Here is a 23,463-nt window from a genome sequence, read left to right as displayed (position 1 = left end):
CCTGAATAGAGTTCAGTTTCATCTCAGGCATAAACATGTTCAGTTTTAGAAAGAGCCATACACTCTCTCTAGTTCCAGTGACCTTGCTTATGCCAGCAAAAAAATGGCCTTGCATCTCAGAAGAAATGCATTTCAGTTTTTTCTGCATTTCAGAAGTCTTGTTTCCAGCAAACCTCTATGGGTCCCAAGATCTCAATTTTTTTTTTTTTAATGAAGAATACATTTTGGCTCACAGCTTGAGAGATTATAGTCCATAGTCACTTGCTCCACTGTTTTTGGTCCTGTGGTGAGTCTAATTAGCATCACAGTGGGGCATGCATAGAAGAACAAAACTGATCATCACATGATACCTATAAAGCAAAAAGAGATAGGAAGGGACCGGAAGCAGAAATAAGGCCTTCAAGAACCGGAGTCTAGTTTCTCTAAGGAGGCTCAGCCTCTAAAGTTTCTACTACCTCCCACCAACAGCCCATTAGGCTATGAATTGAATAATCCATTGGTGACATTAGAACCATCAAGATCCAATTACTTCCCACAAGCTCCCACTTCTTTAATACAATGAGCTTTGAGAGGACATTTCCCATCTGAGACGTGTGGTGGCACACTTTCCCGTGCTATTAACTTAGTAGATCCTAGTACACTTGAATATATGGTTTGACATGGTTCATGGAGCCAGGATGTCTAAGACACAGAAGATGAACAATACCTGCATGGTGGAAATGCAGATCTGAATTCAGAAAACTTAGATTACATACTGGTTTTGTTTCTTTCTCTGTGTGGCTTTGGAGCATGTGCTTAACAGCTTTGAGCTTCCCCACCCCATAAAGTTATCTAGATTAAACCTCAGACCAACAAGAGGAATAAATAATGCAGATCTGAACCCACTGATGACTAAGTTCATGGTGAAGGTATAAGAGAAGCTTAAATAGCCCAGGCCAAGCATGAGAGCCATGGACAGACAGAGACCTAGGTAGAGAAGATAGAGGCTTCTCATTGAAAAACCCAGCTCTGGGATTAAGCCAAAATATCTTAAGCTGAAATCCCACCTCCTCTACCCTATCCCCAAGCTCCCAGGGACCATGAGAGTATTTAGATTCTGTGGACTTGAAAGATGGGTAGAACTCTGGAAATCAGTCTGGCAGTTCCTCAGAAAATTGGACATAGTATTACCTGAGGATCCAGCTATACCACTCCTGGGCATACACCCAAAAGATGCTCCAACATATAACAAGGACTCATGCTCTACTATGTTCATAGCAGCCTTATTTATAATATCCAGAAGCTGGAAAAAACCCAGATGTCCTTCAACAGAGGAATGGATACAGAAAATAAGATACATTTACACAATGGAGTACTACTCAGCTATTAAAAACAATGAATTCATGAAATTCTTAGGCAAATGGATGGAACTAGAGAATGTCATCCTGAGTGAGGTAACCCAATCACAAAAGAACACACATGGTATGCACTCACTGATAAGTGGATATTAGCCCAAAAGCTCACAATACCCAAAATACAACTCACAGACCACAAGAAGCTCTTCTCAAGAAGTAGAAAGACCAAAGTATGGGTGCATTGATCCTTCTTAGGAGTCACAAAATACTCATGGGAACAAATACAGAGACAATGTGTGGAGCAGAGACTGGAGGAGGAACCATCTGGAGACTGCCCCACGTAGGGATCCATCCCATGTACAATCACCAAGTGTAAACACTGTTGTGGATGCCAGGACGTGCACGCTGACAGGAGCTTGATATACCAGTCTCCTGAGAGGCTCTGCCAGAGCCTGACATATTCAGAGGCAGGTGCTCACAGCTAACTATTGAACTGATCACAGGGTCCCCAATGGAGGAGTTAGAAGACTGAAGGAGTTGAAGGGGCTTGTGGCCCCATGAGGAGAGCGACAATACCAACCAACCAGAGCTCCCAGGATCTAAACAGCCAGCCTAGGAACACACATGGAGGAACCCATGGCTCCAGCTGTATATGTAGTGGAGGATGGCCTTGTCAGGCATCAGTGGGAGAGGAGGGCCTTGGTCCCATGAAGGCTAGATGTCCCAGTGTGGGGGAATTCAAGGGCAGGGAGGCAGAGTGGGTGGATGGGTGGTGGCACACCCTTATAGAAGCAGTAGGAGGGGGGATGGGATAGGGGGTTTCTAGGGTGAGGGGAATGGGGAAAGGGGATAACATCTGAAATGTAGATAAATAAATTATCCAATAAAAAACAGATAATGGAAGTGGCTATTGCAGTTGAACATTTGAGACTTTTTGTCAACAATTTAATATTACTGGGATTCCTTATAATACTCAAGGACAAGAGACTGTGGAAGGGGCCCATGGAACTTTAAAACAATATCTTTATAAAATAAAAAATGAGGAGCCATCCTGTCATGCCAAATATCATTGGAATTGTGTTACTTCTAAAATTTACAGTGATAGTCATTATAATTAGGAAAAAATTTAAAGACATTTGCAGGGTATTTGGCATAATTCTAATGCCTCTCTGGATGTTCTAACTTTGCATAGTGAGCTTATGAATTTAAAGAATGCTGCTCTGCTGAGCATCGATGTGGCAGATGCTGCTGATAAAATTACCCATGGCCCGAGGTCAGTATTTCTATTTTAGTCAAGCTTCAAGAATGGCATATAGCTTGGGCATGCTAGCCCTTTTTGTCCTGGGAATACTTTTATTCCTGCCCAAGTTATTCTTGTCTTTAACAACATCAACATGTTGGCAGCCAAAGTACATCACTTGAAACTGAAAATAAACTCACAGAGTTATTAATTTAACAGGCTGGCAAGCCAAGGACAGGTAAGATTCTGCACAGAGCCTTACCAACCTAAGACAGAAATGCATTGCTTTTGAATATGCATATTCCGTGACATGAGGAAGCATTCTTGTCAGAATGACTTAAGACAGGCTCAGTCTTGTTTATGAAATTTAAAAGGGGGAGAGATGGAGAGCTTTGGGGGCTGCTTGGCAAGAATCTGACATTGGCCAAGGACAAGGAAATGGGCTGCTTGGCACAAATCTGACATTAGGCTAGAACAAAGAAGTAATTTCAGGCAGGAATCTAAATATTAGGCTACAACAAAGAAGTAGGCTTCAGACATGAAAACGACTTTGTGCTAGGACAGGGAAGTAGGCTCAGATACTTTGGTAATCCCGATAAGCCCTTAGAAATAGTGATCATGGGAGTGATCACAGAACTTTGTTTAATGCCTTGCTTGTTCTTTGACTATCTGGGTTTATTGTCTTGCTTGTTCCTTGACTATTTGCATCTATTGTATTGCTAGTTCCTCAATCTAGAACTGACCTTAATACTTGCATGTAATTAAATGGTATAAAAACAAAAAGGAGGAGGGGGTATGGGATAGGGAGTTGGGGGGGGGGAAGGGGATGACATCTGAAATGTAAATAAATACAATATCCAATTTTTAAAAAAGAAAAGAAAAAATCAGAAGAAAAAAAATAAAAGACAGGTAAGTATGCCCAGTGTTGGTTGGCATCTTCGGACCATTTAGGCCTGGAAAGAAGGCCCACTTGAAATTATCTTTCCTCAATTCTGTCTAATTCAAGTTACTTACCTTAAAAATCAAAAGTTAGGAGAAAAAAAAAAAAAAAAAAACCTTAGGCCCAAGAAATCTCCAAGGCAGAGCTTGGTGCATTGCCATATCAGGCTTTATCACAGATCTGGTCACGGCTATTATTTTAGAATAAGCAGTCTTAGAGTTTCCATAAATCTGCACTGCCTAGGGCAATCCATTCTTTGAGCATTTAGAAGATGCCACAGTTTCTACTCATATCTCTGGGGCCAAGTCTCGCCTTCCTGGTTGACAAGGGTCCCTTTTCTGCCCCTCCTCTCTCTGGAACCAGAGCCTACACTTGAAGTCTGGCAGGTCCATGTAACAATAGAATTCCCACAGAACCTTCTCCTTTCTTTACCTATGACTGACAAGAACCACAGCCAATCAGACATCATTATCCTTGCTAGTATGTCATGCAGAAAAGGAGTAGACAGATGTCCTGTGAAGGAGACCTAGATACAGAAAACCCAAACACAGCCCCAGACTGAGCCCAAAGAACCCCTTTCATTGCTGGGATAGAGTATGGGAAAGTCCCAGGTAAACTACTCTCTGTATAGAAAGCACATGAGAGTGAACAAACAAACCTAAAAATTCAATGCCCCAAAATAAAGTTTATTCTTTGGCATTTCAAACCTGCCAAAGGTTAATGTCAATTCATACAATAATTAAATTAGATAAAGATCCCAGAAATGTCACTGAGATCATCCTTGATTCCATGAACAAAAGGGGCCTGAAGGGGTTAGAGAGATAAAGTGGAGAGAGGGATACAGGGGGTTAATCAGCCAATGAGTATATGCCATTTTCCTTTATTCAAGTGATTCTCATGTTTTTTTTTTTTCAAATATCCTGGAATCGGTGATGATTTTTTTTTTCATTCTGAGGTAGGTATTTTAATTTTTTTTTCATTTTGGGAAATTCTTCTTCAATGGATAATTTTTAGTTGTCTGCTTTTAAAGGAATTTTGCAGGTTTTAAAGGTTTTTTCCAAAGTCAGGCTGACACTTCTAGTTGCTTCTGAACAGGCTTTTCTGTATCATGTATAGAAATAGAGCTGTTCTGCCTAGAACCTGTCTGAGAAATTGACCTATATATCTTGTGCCCCATATTATCCACTTCCTCAAAGATATAGCCTGGGGGATCTAAGTATGATGCTGGGCACTTGCCCAAATCCTTGGGAGTAAAGCTGATGGAGTAAGTAGTCTGACCCTCTACAGGGATGTTTCTTCGAGGGCCAACCCAGGCAGGCTTGTAGTTTTCAGTAATGATAGGCGGATGAGCCACGTAGCACGTCTTAGTGGTGGTCTGACAGTCCAAAGGCTCAACGGGCAAGTTCAGATGGAGAACGGGTTTGATTGGCTTTGTATTCACTGCCGCCCACTGTTTGAAGTCATCCTTGGAGGTGGTGGAGCTTTCAAAGTGGCCGCTCTTCTTAATGGAAAGCACAGGTCGGCAAGTGATGGCAGGGCTACCCTTGAGGTGTTTGTAATGGGTCTGCACAGTTGTCAGAAGATCCATCTTCTCCTCAGGAGGGACATACACAGCGGGAGCTTTGGAGACTCTCTGGGTCGTTGGCCAAGCTTGGAATTTCTCCTGAACCTCAGTGATGTTCGAGAAAGGTGCATCGTGCACAGGAAACTTCGGTGGAGGTTTTGTGGTCTTGGCAGGCTCCCCTAGGAGGCCTCGGTAGGACTCTTTATGAGTGGTCAGGTTCTCAAAGGGGATATCACAGGGTATAAATTTGTCTGCCTCTTTAACGAATCGCTTTTCCACAGGGTGGGGCACATAACTCATCTTGTAGTTAGTCAGATCCTCCAAGGGGATGTTGTAGTGCTTTGGCTTGACTAGAGGCTTACAGCTCTCAGTAGTCACAAGGCCTTTCATGGTATAGTCATCCTGATGTGTAGTTCTGTTTTCAAACTTGGCAGACTCTGGCCGGTACTTGTGTGGAGGACGAAGAAGCTCCCGTCTTGGCTGGTTCCAGGGTAAATAATCAACTGAAATTAAAGAAGAGGTAATCACTGATCAATCAGTTCTCCTAACTTGTTTTAAAGAGCCCTATAGCCACAAACCAGTTTCTAGTGAAAATCTCTGGCCTAACAGAACAAAGTAGATCCCAGCTACTATCTTGTACAAAAGCTTGCTATTTCAATACCATGGTGCTTACAGCCTGCTATGCAAAGAGACAAAACTACTGACCTTCTCCTCATATGCCACAATGCCATGCACAGAGATTTTAGAGACCTAGGGTCTACTGAACTTACGTTAGCAGAAAAGTCTGACCCAAAGGCAGGTTTTACCTGTGCAAGGAAGGACCCATCAGAATACATGAAAAAGATGCGTGTGCTGTGCAGATACACAGAGAATCACAACCCATCACTGATGATCTACCAGCCAAGCCACCCAGGTCTACCTAGTCAGAGTAACTACTATTACATCCCCGAACTGCTCACGCCTAATCCATATATAGCAAATGCACTGCTCCAAGGGAATAAGAGTATATGATATTGCCTAAAGACAGACTTGCCACAGCTACCTTGTCCTTAGTGCTGTGTATATTAGTCTCTTTTCTCTTCACAACCCCCTAATGAAATATATACTATCAAAATAATTATTTTGTAAATGCAGAAACAGAAGCACAGAGAAACTCACACCCTGTTACTCGGTTTCAAATTAAAAAAAAAAAAAAAAAAAAAAAAAAAAAAAAAAAAAAGCATGTGCTCAAACCTAGATTCAGAAGTCAAATCCACTCCACTCTTGAGAACATTATATGCCAGCTAGCTGTACTCAAGTCTTTCCAACATACTCTGGCATCTTCACCATCATCCTTTGTGACTCTATTTTTCAGATTTCCAAAAGACAATCTCAGAGAAACTTAAGAGCTTGCCCAAAAATTTAAGCCACAGACCTGACTCCACAGCCACGCTTCCAAATGTCCCCAAGTCACAGCAGGACACTATATTTTTTAAAAAATAAAGACTGAAAAAGAATAACCAGGAAAGATCTGTAAAGAAAGGCTAACTTCAGAGTGTCTGGAAAATGAAGATCAGCCAGCTGAACCAAGTACACACTTATCTCAAGAGGAACCTCTGTGATGGGTTAAAATGGCTAAGATGAAAGGACTCAGCCCAAAAGAACTGTGCACTGGAGGAGCAGATACAGCATCAGACAGTTTCTGAAGCCACTTTATCCCGAATCTTCAGGACAGCTCGGAGACTAAAAGGCCAGTTGAGAGCAACAGAATAGTAAGCATCGCACACACTGCTATGAATAACGCCTGGCTCACAATCGAGGCTGGCATCACTCCATCGATATAATCAATTAGCAGGGCTAAAGAGTCACAGGAATGATACTAGTGAGCCCTCCAAATCCACATGTTCTCTTGCAGCCTTGGGACAAGTAGACCAACTGCAGCTTCTCAGGAGCCTTGGCTTATGTAATCAATAGGAGTGAAGCCCACAGGCATAATTTTTAACAGCTTTGTTGAGGTACAATTTACATAACAAAACGAGCCACCTATGAAACCTTTGTAACACCACACATTTCTGGGACTTGGACACTGTTGTTTTGGGGGTTTGTTTTTAGCACATGTGATTATACAGTATGCTGGGTTCCATTGTAACCATTTCATACATGCATATAATGGACCATTGATCCTGTTGTACATACCCTGTTATGGTATGTTATACTCCAGGGTAGTGGTTCTTCACCTTCCTAATAATATGATTCTGTAATACAGTTCCTTATATTGTGGTGACCCCCACCATAAAATTATTCTTAACTGTAATTTTGTTACTTTTATGAATTGTAATGTAAATATCCGTGTTTTCCAATGGTCCTAAGTGACCCTGTGAAAGGGTTCTTTAACCCACCCCCAAAGGGGCCGTGACCCAGAGGTTGAGAACCTCTGCTCTAGGGATTCGTGTATGTCCATCTGTTGGTGCTATTTGGTGAGGTTGTGGAAGCTATGGGGTGAAGAACCTGATTGGCAGATGGAGAGCACCGGGAACAGGCCTTTAAGCATTATAACCAGGCAGGCTTCTGATCCTTTCTCAGCTTTCCTGATCTGCAGACATGTGAGGAGGAGAGAATACAGGGCCAGAGGGCAGACTAGAGGCTGCTTTCCTGAGTGCCAGCAAGAATGAGATTCAGAATAAGAAAAAGGAAAAAAAAATAGACTTTATCACAAAGAGATTCAATCAAGGAAAGGCTTCAGACATTTACAAAAGAATCCAAAGGATAGTAAAACAAAAGACAGAACCAAAGCTATCCCGCCATGCAGAGAAAGAAACCAAAATTAGCCTCAGCCCAGCAGTTCCATCAAGGGAGGGACATGGACTTCAGAAGCCATTTTAAAAAGGTAAACCAGATAAAACCAAATCAGTTCTGCCCTCTAGGCAAGCTCACAGCCATCAAGAGTCTCGATACAGTTACAAGTATTGATGATACTACAATTCCTCCAGTCAGCAACAGAAAGAAATTCCATTTTGTCAAGTCACATGGTTCAGATGGCAGCTGTGGGCTGAGAGAGGAACGCATTGTGCAAAACTAGTGAAGCCCAGGAATATCTACTAGTTAAGAAGCCTCAGTTTGGCCTGCCACAGTTCCTAGGTGAGGGAAGGTCTAGAGACAATTATGGAGAACAGACAAACTGAAGGGCACAAGCCAAGGAAGGGTGGCCCAGGCTAGGACACACAGGAGAAAGACAGCCCCTGCCTCAGTGGCCATGAGCAGGTCTCATCAACAGAGTTACTCTGAAGTGTGATAACTCTGAGCCTGAGGGCAGCAAGCGCGTCAAAGTCTAGAGTCACCTATCTGCCTGGGTTTGCTGCTGTAAAGGTCAAGAATTCTTCATTTTCAGGGGTATCTGTGGATGCCCAACAACATTCCCTCCTGTGGGAGGCTATCAAAGTTTGAGAAGTATTCAACCTACATCATCACAGTACTGTGCCTGCTTTCTATACTTCCGACACAGCTGGGAGATGTCCTTCAACTAACACAGTCACCAAGCTCTTGTGGGGCCGGGGAGCGGGGACAGGGAGAAACTCTGCCCAGTTACAGAGTACCAAACTAAGTGTGCAGAGACTCCTCATGCACACAGAAGGAAAACTGTTACTGTAAAGACAAGTTTGACAGACATCAGACCCGTGTCCTACAGAAATTCAATGCAGTGGTATCAAACAAAAGAAAACTAAAATTCAAGTTGAAGGAGCCATCCCCACCCACCATCCTTATCACTATTGTCCCCAGTTCTCAATCCCCAGAAAGCAGATGCTCTGACACCTCAACTTATTTTTTTATTCCTATATGTCTAAAGGAATTTGACTGTTGTTTTTTTTTTCAAACTTTATATTCATCTCTTTTCATTTTTGCATTTTTTTTCCTATTCAACAACTTTTTCTTCATGTTTTTTTTTTTCTTTCTGCCCCTGGGCTTACTGCTTTTCCCCATCTCTGCATGTAGTAGCATTTTTTACTTTACCATAATTTGACTTCTTTTTCTCTTTTACTTAAATGGGGAGGAGACTGTGTATTTTGGCTGTACTGGAATTCACTTTGTAGACCAGGCTAGCCTAGAACTCATAGACATTTACCTGCCTCTGCTTCCCAAGTGCTGAGATTAACATCATGCACCACTACACTTTGTTTTGTTTGTTTTAATCATGTGTACACGTCTGTCTCTGTATGTTTATGTGTGCCATATGGGTGCAGGAGTCATGGTGGCCCAAAGAGAAAGTTACACACCTAGGACTAAAATTACAGGTGGTTGTGAGCTGCCATGTGCTTTCAAAGAGCAGCAAACACTCTTAACCACTGAGGCAGCAGGCTAGCCCCTGACCATTTTGAAACTCTTACATTCCCACTTATTAATCCTCCTCTGATATCTAACTTGAGCTTGGGGCTACTTTATTATTGGGAACTCTTTTCATGTTTACCTTTTCTCTTTTCTAAACTCTTGCTCTTTTCTCCTCTTCTCTCTTCTCCATTCCTGTCTTCTTGCTGCCTTTGTCTAGTCAAGCTTGCTGCTGCTTCTCCCCTCGCTCCATCTCCCTCCCTTACCTCATCCCTTTACTGCTCCCACTCCTACCCTGGATAGTTTCTAACTGCATAGCACATAAGCCAGCAGCTGCCATCCTCTGCCTATAATCGTTGGAGACATGCATGTATTTAGGCATCTGCTTTGCTTGGTTGTTTTTTCTGTCACCATGGCTTGCTTCTTCCTCATTGAGTGGTTCTGGGGCTTAAGCCCCCAAAAGTAGGCTGTACAAGAAGAACCCCACAAATCCAGAAGTCATATCAAACCATCAGACATACAAATCCCAACACAAAAACATCAGAAATATGTAAAAAGTGATCTAAGATGAATTCTCCAGAAGGTCATAACTCAACTATTGAACTGAAATAAATAAAATTCCAGATAATATTTAAGGTTTTAATTGATAAAAAATTGATCAATGACCTAGAATAGTATAAACAAGTAGATGAATTTAATTTTACCCTAGATATGAAAAAAAAGTCATAGTAGAAAAGTCAGCAAAATGGAAGAGGAAAGCAGAAGTAGTGAGGAAAATGTCAACAACACTGGAGAAAAATTCAGCAAGGAAGTTGAGATTCTTTTTTTAAAGGAAATATTGGAAATGAAACTCATGAAAACTGTTACCAAAACTGACTCAACCAAGTGAAAGAAACAATATAATATATGGAGAACAAAGTATTCGCTGACATAACAATAAGGAGACTGGAGAGGTCAGTGGCTCTGTGCTTAAGAGTGCTTACTGCGCTTGCAGAGAACTAGAGTTCAGTTCCCAGCGCCTGTGTCATGCAGCTCACAACCACCACCTGTTACTATCTCCAGAGGTGCCAACTCCCTCTTCTGGCTTCCATGGGCAACCACACATAGAGAGAGACTTACACCTACATAAGTAAAAATAAATATTTCTATAATCAAATAAATGTCAATAAGGACAAAAAAATCAGCCTGAGCACAATGTCTAAGACCTCTGAGATAGGATCATGAGAACAAGAATCCATATGATAGAATCCATATGATAGAAGAAGCCAAATACTTTAGTGCTAAGGAATACACAAACCATTCAGTGAAATTATAGCAAAAATATTCCAAACTTTGGAGGGGTGTGCATTCAAAAAACAGAGGCATTTAAAACCCCCATAGAACTATATTACCCAGCCTGGAAGTACATAGGGAGGGACCAATGGCTCCAGCTGTATATGCAGTAAAGGATGGCTTTGTTGGGCATAGGTAGAAGAGGAGGTCCTTGGTCCCATTGAAGGCTGGATGCCCCAGTGTGGGGGAATTTGAGGGTGGGAAGGTGGGAGTGGGTGGATGGGTGGGGGCATATCCTCATAGAAGCAGGAGGAGGAGGAATGGGATAGGGGGTTCCTGGGTGGGGGAGAAATGGGGAAAGGTGATAACATCTGAAATGTAAATTAAATATCCAATTTTTTAAAACTCAAAAAATGAACTATATCCCCAAGACATTATATAATCAAGTTGTCAAAACAAAAAACAAAGCAAATAAAAAATATTACTAAGAGAAGAACACCAACTCACAAAGGCAGAAACATAAGAATAGCATCAGCTCTTTGGTCAGCAAAACTCAAAGCTAGCAACCTTCTAAGCGTGAACTGATACACACTTCAACCCCTGAAAGTAAGAAACAGTCAACCAGGTGTGCTATAAACAGGAAAATTATCTTTTAGAATTGGTTGAAGAAATAAGGCTTCTTCAAAACAAAGAAAAATTAAAGAGAGTTCACAGCCACCACTGAAGAAGAGTTAAAAGAATACTACTTAGTTTTGTTACATTAGAATCTCATAAGATAAAAAGATATGCTGGGCATGGTGGCCTTTCATCCCAACACCCAGGGAGCCATGAAAGGCAGATTTCTATCCATTCAAGACCAAAGTGGCCAGCCAGAGCTATACAATGAATGAGTCACAGTCTTAAAAAATAAAATATATACATAAAAGTCAAAAAGCAGTAGTGAGATATTTTTCAATTTAAATTTTACTTGAGACATCTTCATAGCCTAAAATATGATGTATTTTGGAGAAAATTCCACACCTTTTTAAAGTATATTTGCAGTCACTAAATGGAATAGTCTATCAATATCTATTGAGCTTATTTAATATGTAGGATAGTTTTAATGTTAAAGTGTCTGTGGCAGCTTTTGATCTGTGTGAGACTAGACATTGAAATTTGTCACTGTTATTGTATTTTTTTTTTTACTATTATTGTATTGAAGGTCTACTTATTCTTTTTTCTAAGATTGTCTTTGGGGGCAATTATATTTAAGTTTCTTGTCTTTTAACTCTATTTTATTTTTGAGGTGCTGGGCATCAAATCCTGAGCTGTATACATGGCAGTCAAGTGGCTGTACCCCAGCTACATCCTCAACCCTCTTTTTCCAGTATGGGGCAAGGTTTAAGTCCACGCACATCTTCTTGTGTGCAGCTATCCACTTGTCCCAGCACCACTTACAGAAAATATTCTCATTTTCCATGCTGCACTTCTTAGCCATCCTTGCATGAGGCTTTCAGTTTTCCTGGGGGCTTGCTTTTGTAGTCCCAGTTCAATTGTACTGCCATTATACCTGTCTCCATGACAATAACACACTGCCCCTGGCACCATGGCTTTATAATACAGTTTTTAAAGTCCAGTGTAAATTAAACTTTGTTCATATTTTAAAAAATAAAATAACTCACTGGTTTATTTGAATTTCATATGTAACATTTAGGTTGTATTACCAATTTATTTTTTTTAAAATGCTGCTGAAATGTTTAAGCAATTTTAAAGAGTATGCAGCTCAATTTAGAAATAATGGGCCGGAAAGACAGCTCAGCCGGGAAAAGCACTTACCAGGCAAACCCGACGACCTGAGTCTATCCCTAGAACCCACACTGGAAGAAAAGAACTGACTCCCAAATGTCCACGTACCCATACTCGCGCGCGCGCGCACACACACACAGTAGAACACAAAATCAGCTCCTTAAGTAGAAACAATTTCACCTTAACTTTTTTTTTTAATCTTAATGCATAAATACTGAATATTTCACCTTTTGCTTACAACCTGACTTCTCTCTATACTTAATTTTCAATGTATCCCTCATACATTTATCCTTTCAGTTTATTAAATATTGTCTTCACTTCAAGCTACTCATCCATGCCTGTACATGGATTCTAGAAGCCAGTACCACTGAATTCCTTTAATGTCCTCTACCTTATTTTCCTGGGGATGAAGTCTGTCTCCCCATAGATCAGGGAGGCCTTAGGACCACTATCTTACTTTCTTACCTCACCCCTCACTGGGGCTACAGGCACAGGACACTATGCTGACATTTTAGTTGGGAGCTGGGGATCTACACTCAGGTCCTCGTGTTTCATCAGGAAAGCACTTTGTCACAAGCCACTTCTTTCCTCAGCATGGAGAACTGTTTCTTACGGTAACATTTTCTGGGTATGAATGATGCTGGGAATCACATACAGGACCTTGAGCAAGCTCTAACACTCCCTCCCACCGAGCTGTATTTACAAGCCCCAGAGATGTCTTTTTCAATTCCATGTTGGTTGTCAAGGTCAACATATAGAAATGAAGTTGATTTCTATATTACTCTTTGAGACCGACATGACAAACAAATGCATCACTTCTTGGTTTTTAGCACTATTATTCCTATGGACATGTGTTCTGTGTGTGTGAGCACATGTGCCATGGCAGATGCGGAGATCTGAGGACAATTCTATGGAATTGGTCTCTCCTTTCATCTTTACGTAGGATCCAAGGATCGAACTCAGGTCCCCAGGTCTGTGTGACAAGTGCCTTACCGGCTAGGCCATCTCAACAGAACTTATTTATTAGTTCCATTTATATTTTTGTTTTTGAAGACTCTCCAGACTTATCCACAGGATTGTATTCTCTGAAAATGATAATTTCATCCTTATTTTAAATTTTAATTGCATTTTTATTTATTGTGGGGCACATGTGCAGGATTGAACTCAGATAACAGACTTGGTGCCTGGAACCTTTTCCTGTTGAGCCATTGTGCCAGCCCTCCTGTCTCCCTTCTAATCTGCATGCATTTTGTTTATATGGTTGATTGGATTTGTTTTGTTGTTTGTTTCTGTTGAGTGTAAGGCAGGTGAGGGGGTTGGCTTTAATTGACTTTCTGATGTTACACCTCTGTCTTACCTTCCTAAAATTAACTCCCCCATTTCATAATCTGTTATAAAGTTGACTATTAAAAATTAAGAGTAATAAAGAGCCAAGTAGCTAAGTGTGATGATTTATATCTCTAATATTAGCATTTGGGAAACTGAGGCAGGAGAATAAGTTGGACTGTTGCAAGTTCAAGGTCTGCCTAGGCTACATAGTAAATTAACTGGCGTTCAAGACCCTGTCTTAAAAAATAATATCTGGGCCAGGCAGTGGTGGCGCACGCCTTTAATCCCAGCACTTGGGAGGCAGAGGCAGGTGGATTTCTGAGTTCGAGGCTAACCTGGTCTACAGAGTGAGTTCCAGGACAGCCAGAGCTACACAGAGAAACCCTGTCTCAAAAAAAAAATAATAATAATATCTGTATAGAGACATATATCTCCAGTCATGTTTATAAGCACCATCTCCATGTAGACTTGCATTCCGTCTGGTATCATTGACTTTGAGCCTAACGATTTCATCTAAGGACTCTCTAAGATGGGGCCTCTCTGTCTTCATCTGGAGACATCATTTTGCCTTCCATTTCTAAAGCATAAAAAACACTCAGAATAAAATTCTGGGTGTTTTTCAGCACTTCAGTATGCCAGCCCACTGATCATCTCATTCTGTTATTTCTGAAGAGAATCCACTGTGACCTGGATAGGAACCTTATTTCCCTCTGTGTGCTGAGATGATTCTCTTTGATTCTTTCCAAATCTTTGTCTTTATTTTTTTCCAGTCTGACAGTGATGCAAGAATCTCCTCATGTTTATACTATTTGTATAGTGCCTCTTGGCTGTATTGGTAATTTTTTCACAAGTTTGGGGTACTTCCACAATTAATTCTTTAATTGTCCTCTCTCCCTTTTTGGGGGTGGGAAGGCTCCCATTATGAGTGCATTGCTAATCTTGATGGCTTTCTCAAATCCCTTAGTTTCTGTTTAATTTTTAATTCTTTTATGTTCAGGTTGAATAAACTTTATTTGCCTTTGTTTCACTGGTGTTTCTGTCAACTCAACATTGCTGGTAAACTTTTTTTTTTAACTTATCAAATTTCAGTTTTATTATAACAGATAACTTCAATCTATATAAACAGTAAACCTTGATATTTTTTATCCCTTATCAGAAACACATTAATAATAATAATTTAGTGCACAATAATTTAGTGTCTGTTTAAAAACACAAATCTTGTTTAAATAGTTTTCATATCCTTCAGCCAAATGTTAACATCTTACACAGCTAATACACAGTTTTCAAAATTACAAAATTAACATTGGTATAATCTATTAATACAATTGCAAACTATTGGAATTTCATCAAGGTTTAAGCATATACTTCTACTCCAGGGTCTGAGCTTGTAAACTTCTTAATTTAAAAAAAAATAGTTATTATCCAACTCTGGATTTTTCCTTTTACTCTTTATGATTTTCCTGTATTGGTACTTCCTAGTTGATGAGTATCTTTGTTAGGGTTTTACTGCTGTGAGCAAACACCATGACCAAGGCAAGTCTTATAAGGACAACATTTAATTGAGCTGGCTTACAGGGTCAGAGGTTCAGTTCATTATCATCAAGGTGGGAGTATGGCAGCATCTAGACAGGCATGGTGTAGACAAAGCTGAAAGTTCTACATCTTCATCTGAAGGCTGCTAGTAGAAGACTGGCTTCCAGACTGCTATGACTAGGATTATAGAGCCCATGCCCACTGTGGCACACCTACTCCAACAAGTCCACACCTCCTAATAGTGCCACTCCCTGGCCCAAGTCTCTCCCTGTCTCTCGATTCCTGTCTCCCTCCTCCTCTCCTCCTCTCCTCCTCCCACCCCTTCTTCCCCCCTCCTCTCTGTAAGAGACAAGGTGCCTTAGATAATATATGCTCCCTCCATTAAGAGTTCTTATCTCTCCTCCCATTTGGAATCCCTTGCACCCATTCTATAATCTTTTCCTCTGCAGTGTGTGAGCACTGATACGTTGCCTGTTAAGCCCACTTCCTGAGATTCATCCTTCACAGCTTAGTAGTTAGCCAGCAATTGATGGCAAGTTAGACTCACACACCTCAAATCAGTGACGTGCATCTCTGGGGAGCTAGAAAGTAAAGAGATCAAGTGCTTTACAAATCAAAACAGCTTTTTCTACTTTTTTTTTTTCATGTCTCTGCCACCATGATATGAGGCCTCACATTCAGCCAGAGCCCTTGAGAAGATAGAAAGTCCCTTCCTCTGATGGTTCTTGAGACAGCACACAGCCTGGCCTACAAAAAAAAAAAAAAAAAAAAAAAAAAAAAAAAAAAAAAAAAAAAAAAAAAAAAAAAAAAACCAAAAAAAAAACCTTTCACATAGCCAAGCTACATCTGACCTTAACAAGGCCTTCTGTGTGCATCTCCCTACAAAAGTTCTCATACATCAACTTACTTTGCTCACCATTATTCTTGTAAACCTAGGATTCATTGCACAAGTTGTTATCTCTAAATGGATTTCTCCATTACATAACTTCTTTTTTTGTCAAAATTCTCATTACAATCAACTCAGACCCTTCTAACAGTGCTGGTGCTCCCCACCCCCCAACCCCCCTACCAACTTCCCCTGCCCCAGCACAGCTACTGCACAAATGGAACTGGGGGAGGAGGGTGGTGAGCTGACAGGAGCTACTTCAGGATAAATCCCATCAACGCCCACTGTTCATAAGTCAATCGTGTCTCTTGAATTAGTGCTGGCTCTCAATCTGTCCTGTGCTTTTGGTTGGTTTCCAGAGTCTCAAAAAAGTTGATTTTACCAGTTTGTCAAGTTTTCTCATTGCTTTTGGGGACAGGAGGTTTACTAAACTTCTGCTACTCCAGAAAACCCGATATTCCTACCCCCAGGCCTACTCCTAAGTTTATTTTAGGCCAGTAATTCTACCAACTAGCTATTCAAAATTGGCTTCATTTTAATTGAAAATCTAATCTCTCTCCAAGAGCCATTAATGGCTCTATCAGCATCTTGAAAGCATTAGAGGGCCTTAGCAGAAACCATCTTGCTGAATACAAACCACATGTTCAACCCACCACTTGTTGGGCCGCCCTGAGATGTGCAATCTACCTGTAGATACCATCACACTGCCTCGAGATGCTTACGGGTGAGGAGAACGGAACTTCTCTGGTCCTCTCCTCTGATGGATGAAGTGTTAAGAAAACAGGTTCCTAAGCTCAAACTTGCCTCATGGGACTCCTGATCACCAACTACATAGTTGAAACCACATTATTATTCAGCATCCTGACTTCCTCCACCTAGAAACTATTTAAAAAAAAAAAAAAAAAAAACCCTCCATAAGGCCCCCAAAACCCTCAGAATTCCACATGACAAACTATTCACACACCAGTAAAGCCCTTTAAGGCCAGAGTGTCATGTGGGTAATTGGCAAGACCGTCTTTAAAGGGGATTCTATTCAATAATAATGTCAAAAAAAAAAAAAAAAAAAAAAAAACTTAGCAAAGCATAAAGCTGAGCATCAAATAATTACTCTCCATCTTTTCAATTGCCCAGTGTTTTGAAAATGTCACAAATTACAACCAAATGCTGCTGAGCACATATTATTTGTGGGTTCTTTACTTTCTCTTTTTCTTTCTTCTTTCTTTCTTTTTTTTCTTCCTTTCACCACAATAAATATACTAGTCATGAGTAGAAAAGATTTAAATCTTTTTCTCATAGAACTAAAATAAATAAAAATATATAAGCAAACTATAAATGGCAAGCACTGAAATGCACATACTGGGTCTTCAGTTTCTGTCCTTGACAGCCCTCTTTGGGTAGACAGACAGTAATATATGGCCAGAAATTGTAACGATTACTGCTAAAAGAGTTACTAAAGCAGCAAATTTTTGCAAAAGTCATTCAAGGGGCAATAAACCAAAAAATGAAGCTAGGGTACGGTGCCTCTTTCATGCGGAAAGTGGCTCAGGACTGACCCAAGGGCAGGGTAAATGTCATGTGCCTTCCCCTACCCTCACTCCTGCTCCTGGCTGGGACCTGTGGAGTAATTGGCAGGATGGGGATCTGAATATAGTTATTGCCAAGCACGGACTGTCATCTAGAGTGTTGTAAGCAGTGGTTCAGAAATATCCATTGGCTTATTCTCTTGCTTGCATCCCTCTGCTGAGGTCCCTGTGCTAAAATGATGAGAATGGGTATAGAAAATTCCAAAGGCAGACCATTGGAAGCCATGGTGTCAGAGGAGATCAAATAAACTACTCACATGTTTAAAGACATACGTGCCTTTTATAGTTTGAATCACACCTTCCATTCCAAATGCAAATATTAAAATTTAGTTTCCACAGTAGTGATATAAAAAGAAGGGGCTGTTTTAGAGAAGTAATCAGTCTTGAGGGCCTTCAGGAATGGAGCAGTCCCTTAAAAGGGCTGGAGGGAACTCGCTCAGGCACTTTATTCCTTTCCTGTCACCTGTATGAGACAACACAACAAAATACCATCCTGGAATAAGGATAGGACTCTCACCAGACCATGGCTGACAGGCATTCAAAGATTAAGGGGGAAACAGTAGAGTGAGCCTGGACCTCTTACTGCGAGCCAAGGTTAGTTTCTCAGCAGCGGAATGTCTATGGTTTTATAGGGAAGTCTGAGGTAGAGCTGGATAGACAATGCAGGCATGTAGGAAAGCTGAAGCCTGAGTATTTATTTTTGTAATTTCTGTATATTTATTTTGAGGAATGAATAGTGTCTTGGGGGCAGTAGGGAAGAGTTTTCTCTGAATAACACCACAGAACTTTCTCCATTCTTACTACTGACTAAGAAAAGTGAGACCTGGTCTTCATCCCCAGACCTGTCGGTGCACAGGATAGAAACAAGAAAACTAAACTGAGCAGTAAGTTCCTCTGTAAAACCTATAACCTCACTGAGAGCAAGGGTACCCACAATGTACATAAAGGCAAGGAAGATTTGTAGTTGAGCATGCCCTATCAGAGTGCCTTACTGCCTTCCGCTGCTTGCTCCACTTTTGTTCAACTGTCCTACTTTCCCAGGTTCTGAGATACCCCATTTCCATCTTCAAGTAAACACTGGCTGAAACAGAAAATGAGCACATCCTATAGAGGCACGTGCAGGCCTGTGATGCACTAATTATCTTAACTCCTTTGTAAAGCACCTGTCCCTCGAGCTGTGAGGGAGCTGTGATGGTTGCTTGTAATTGTCAACTTGACACAACATAGAATCTCCTGGGAAGACCACCTCAATGATATATGTGGATATATATATATATGAGAGTATATATGTGTATATGTGCATAAGCCAGATCATGCCTGTGAGGAAATTCTTTCTTAATTGGGTTAATTAGAGTAGTAATAAAAAAAAAACCTATATTGAATGAAGTAATTTAGACTCAGAAAAAGACAAATATCATATGTTTTCTCTTATCTGTAGTTCCTAGCTCTAAATTATCAGAGATGATTCCATAATCCAGAATAGCCACAAAAATCAGATGAGAGGGGGGATATGGAGGCAGTTGTTCACGTGTCTCCACCAGTCAAAGATAGTTGATATATCTAGGCTGGGTATTGGGTTACACTTTTGATTGAGCATTACCAAACTTATAAAGCCTTTGATTTAACATTTTTAAAAAGTGTATAAAAGCAAAAAGAAAAAAGGGGGCATGGGATAGGGGTTTTCTTGGGGTGGGGTGGGGAAAGGGTATGGCATCTGAAATGTAAATAAAATATCCAATAAAAAAAATCAGATGAGAAAAAGGGACAATAGGGATGGGGAAGAGTTGTAGAGGGAAAGGAGGAAAGTATAAAGATGGGGGGATGCTTTAATTTAGGGGTGAGGAAGGAGATCATTACAGAAAGATACAGAGGGAGATAGACAACAGAATGCTTGAAAATGTCATAGGGAATCATAGTTTATATTTACTTAAAATTACGTAAAATATATGTTTATGCACATTTGTGTACAAAACTATATATACATACATGTGTATACATATATGTGTTTGTGTGTGTATATATATTAAAAGTATATATATATTCTTTTAATGAAGTTGTACCACTTAGAGCAATAATGCTGGCCTGCAAAAGCCATAGACTATGGACTATCTGGTAGAAACCCCAGCACCAGGAATGGGTAACCTCCTTTTGAGCTGGTTAAGGGAGTCCAAGAGATTCCTAAAACAATACCAGCTATTTCTGTTTCCCTTAGTTGCCTCCCAGAGTTGATTTTGGGTCCCTATTGCTAAAGACATACATATTTCGGAGTCAGATGATTGGAGCTGAATCAGACCTTACAGCCTCCACACTGAGGATTAGATTTCACAGTATAGAAAGGTGCTATACAGGCTGCCAATGCAGGGAAGCAAACAATATTTCTACCCAGCTGTGATGCCTATGAACCACAACCAATGACCAATATGGCAAGATATCCCTAAGTGAACAACAGCTGCTTACATCTTAGTAGTAATCAACAGCTGTCTAATTGGACGTAAGGTCCACTCCAGGGGAGAGATCATGCCTGGTAATAGAAATCTAGCCAACTCTCCAGACTGTTGGAATCTTAAGAGGAAACCCTACTACAGCCACTTTACAAAGCCAGTATAATTACTATAAAATTACTTATCCTTATACCTACAGATAAACATTCTCTCCAGCCCTCATCTGCTTCTCTTTGCAGCAGATAGAGACCATTATGGAAATCAAGAATTGCCCAAAAGGTAGAAAGCAAGTGATCATGGTGTGACCAGCCCCAACTGATACATTTACAACACAATTCCTGCTCCTAAGGATCAGAGGCTACCACAGAAGAGAGGGTAAGAGCCAGAGGACCAGGAAATCTGCTGCAAGAATTGTCTGTCCTAGAAATGACAAGAAAACATCACCAAGGATACTTTAATAATATGCCTAAATAAGATATGAACAATGACACCACCAACGGCCATGCTAATGTAGAAAAGCTCACTGAGCCCCATCCCTAGATACAGAACTACATGCAACTAATGACGGCTGAGTGAGGGACATTCATTTTCCCTAGGGAGGTGTCCCCTAGTGTGTTGCTCCATACCAAGTAGTCAGCCCTGAAAATCATTCATATATGTATAGATGGATATATATGTATATATGGAGACTATATATGTTACCAGATTATATATGTTGTAAGTTGTATGTATGTAATTTAATATATAATAGATGATATATAATAAATATATAATTAATTAATATAATAATTAAAGAAGGAGAGGCCTTTAATTTGAGAAGGAGTAGGGAAGATGTAGACGAAATTAGAGGGTGAAAGTGGAGAAGGAAAATGATGTAATTTTGTTTTATTTTTTAATTTGTAAAAAAAATAGCTGGATATGGTGATCCATGCCTTTAAGCCCAGCACAGGCAGAGGCAGATAGATCTTTATGAGTTCAAGGCCAGCCTGGTCTAAATAGTGAGTTCTAGGCCAGCCAAATCTACATAGTGAGGCTTATGCATAGATTTATCTTAAAACATAAAAACTAAAACAAAATGTAAAAAATACAAAATAATTTGGATGGAGAAGGGGGGAGAGAGAGAGAGAGAGAGAGAGAGAGAGAGAGAGAGAGAGAGCGCACTCTGCTGGCCTATCCAAGGAAATATTTGATTACAAGCCTGTACAATAATTACAAGTGTGCTGGGTACCCTGAGCATGTGTGGGCTATCCTGGGGAGTCTAGTAAATCCTCTGACAGCATGTCATTGCAACCATTACTAGAGGATGGGTATGCCCCACAGAGGAACTACACTAACAGTGTCCTCTGGCAGGAAAGGTACGAAGGGAACTGAGCAGGGTACTAGAGGCTGAAACTGAGGGGCCCAGGCAGTCAGGTGCCAGATCCTACACAGCTGCAGAGGAGTCAGTAAAGATCTGACATCTTAAGAACCATAACGATCCAGGAGACTTAATGAGCCGATGGCAAGGTCTAACTTTCTAAGGCTTTGTGGCTCAGCTGATGCTTCGGAATGGACATGAGATGAAAGATCAGAGCCATGCTCCAGTGTATAGTCAAGGCACCATAAGGAGGTGGGGTTGGGATTCTGTTAGGAAGCAACAACACAGCAGAATCGAGAAAGTTTGAGACACTGGTGAAAAAGTGAACTGCAGTGAAATATCAGAAAGGAAGCTACACGGGGGAGACGGGGGGGGGGGTGGACAAACAGAGAAATGGTTAATGGTGGAGAAAGGGCCCAAGTATCAGTGAACCAGAAATTCCAGCAATATGGAGGACTGTCATCATGGGTGCAGACCAGAGCAAGTGAGAAAGATAGGATACTGGGGTTTACAAACCCTTTGTAGGTAGACCATTTCAGAGTATAACAACATTCAGAATACAGTTTGACAGAGGTAGCTGTGGAACAGAGGAAGAAGGGGACACAGAAGATGAGTAAGTGAAACAGGCAGAGTGCAGGCCACCTCAGGAGCAGTCCCAGGACTGCAGAGAGCTGAGAGCGTGCAGCCACTGTGGATTCCCTGACAAATGGATTGCAGCCCCTTCGGGAAGATTTTCCCATCACTACAGCCTCCCATCTCCTCTGCCATCTCCAGCCTGCACACTTGGCTTGACTAATTTTAAAAACCTCCAATACAGCCCCACAGAGCTCCCATAGTGCCCTGCATGAACTGTTTAGCTGAAACCCATTTCTTCATGCAATTAATATATGCTAACTAAAAGAAAAGGCAAGAATAAAGACAATTTGGGGTGTTTCCGCCCTAAGGAGATGTGTGAGAAGATAGATATATGACCCTAGTTAAAACTGTAGAGATCAGGGTTACTCTTTTTTTTACTCTTGTCCTAGCTGACATTTTACAAAGCAGTCCTTGAGTCCATTTTGAGTGCAGAGGAAGACAAGAGGGTGACTCTGCACTCTCTTGTTCTTATAGATATCAACTGTCTAGCAGTAACCATGATACAGAAATGATAACCTCTCCTCAAAAGTACAAATGTGCCATCTATAAACTTACCAAGGTAGCCTGGAACATGGGAGCTCATGGAGGTACTAAAACCACATCAGGGGTCTGGAGAGATGGCTCCGTGGTAAACAACGCTGGCTGCTAATCCAGAGTACCTACATTCTGTGCCCATCGCCCACATGATGAGCATACATACATACATGCAGGCACATCATTCATATACATAAATTAAAAGTAAAAAAAAAAAATCTTTTTTTAAAAAATCAGAAAAAACAGGCCCAAGAACTTATCAAACATATAAAGATGAACAAAGAGTGTTGGGCTCTTACCTAAACACCAAAAGGAGTAGGATTTATAACACTCCAATGACAATGGTCCCCACTGACTTGTCATCTGATCACCCAGGATATCCCTCAAGAGTTCCACCACCAGAGAACTCCCACTTGTCTCCTGGACTTCAAGCTCAGCATAGTCCCCACTGCTTAATGACGTCAACTAAATCACCCAGCCCATCATCCATCCATCCTGTCTTCCATCAGGACCCAATTCCACACCTGGTCTCTACTGCTCCTTGAATCTCTACAGCTCCACATCACTGCATCTCAGCTCTGCAGAGCTTGCAGCAGCTTTCCATTTGAGCTGATACTGTATCTAACCACCTTCAGAGAGTCCCTGCATCTACAAGAGCCCCCTGCCCCCGTAAGGCCCCTTTGAACTCTATGGCATCCTTAGCTCTTTTGCACTCCTTCTGAAACCTACA

General features: G+C 41.0%; 1 protein-coding gene across 1 annotated transcript in view; it reads right to left on the bottom strand.

The window, feature by feature from the left end:
- Window positions 1-4,181: 4,181 nt before the first annotated feature.
- Window positions 4,182-23,463, bottom strand: part of Saxo1 (stabilizer of axonemal microtubules 1) — a 99,628-nt gene continuing 80,346 nt past the window's right edge. The window contains exon 4 of the mRNA XM_034503802.2: window positions 4,182-5,581. Coding sequence (XP_034359693.1) covers window positions 4,578-5,581 — 1,004 coding nt within the window. The 3' untranslated portion in view covers window positions 4,182-4,577. The remainder of the gene's footprint in view (window positions 5,582-23,463) is intronic.

This window comes from Arvicanthis niloticus, chromosome 5, assembly GCF_011762505.2.
Source record: "Arvicanthis niloticus isolate mArvNil1 chromosome 5, mArvNil1.pat.X, whole genome shotgun sequence".
Classification (NCBI taxonomy): domain Eukaryota; kingdom Metazoa; phylum Chordata; class Mammalia; order Rodentia; family Muridae; genus Arvicanthis; species Arvicanthis niloticus.
This window is presented reverse-complemented; position numbering and strand designations above follow the sequence as displayed.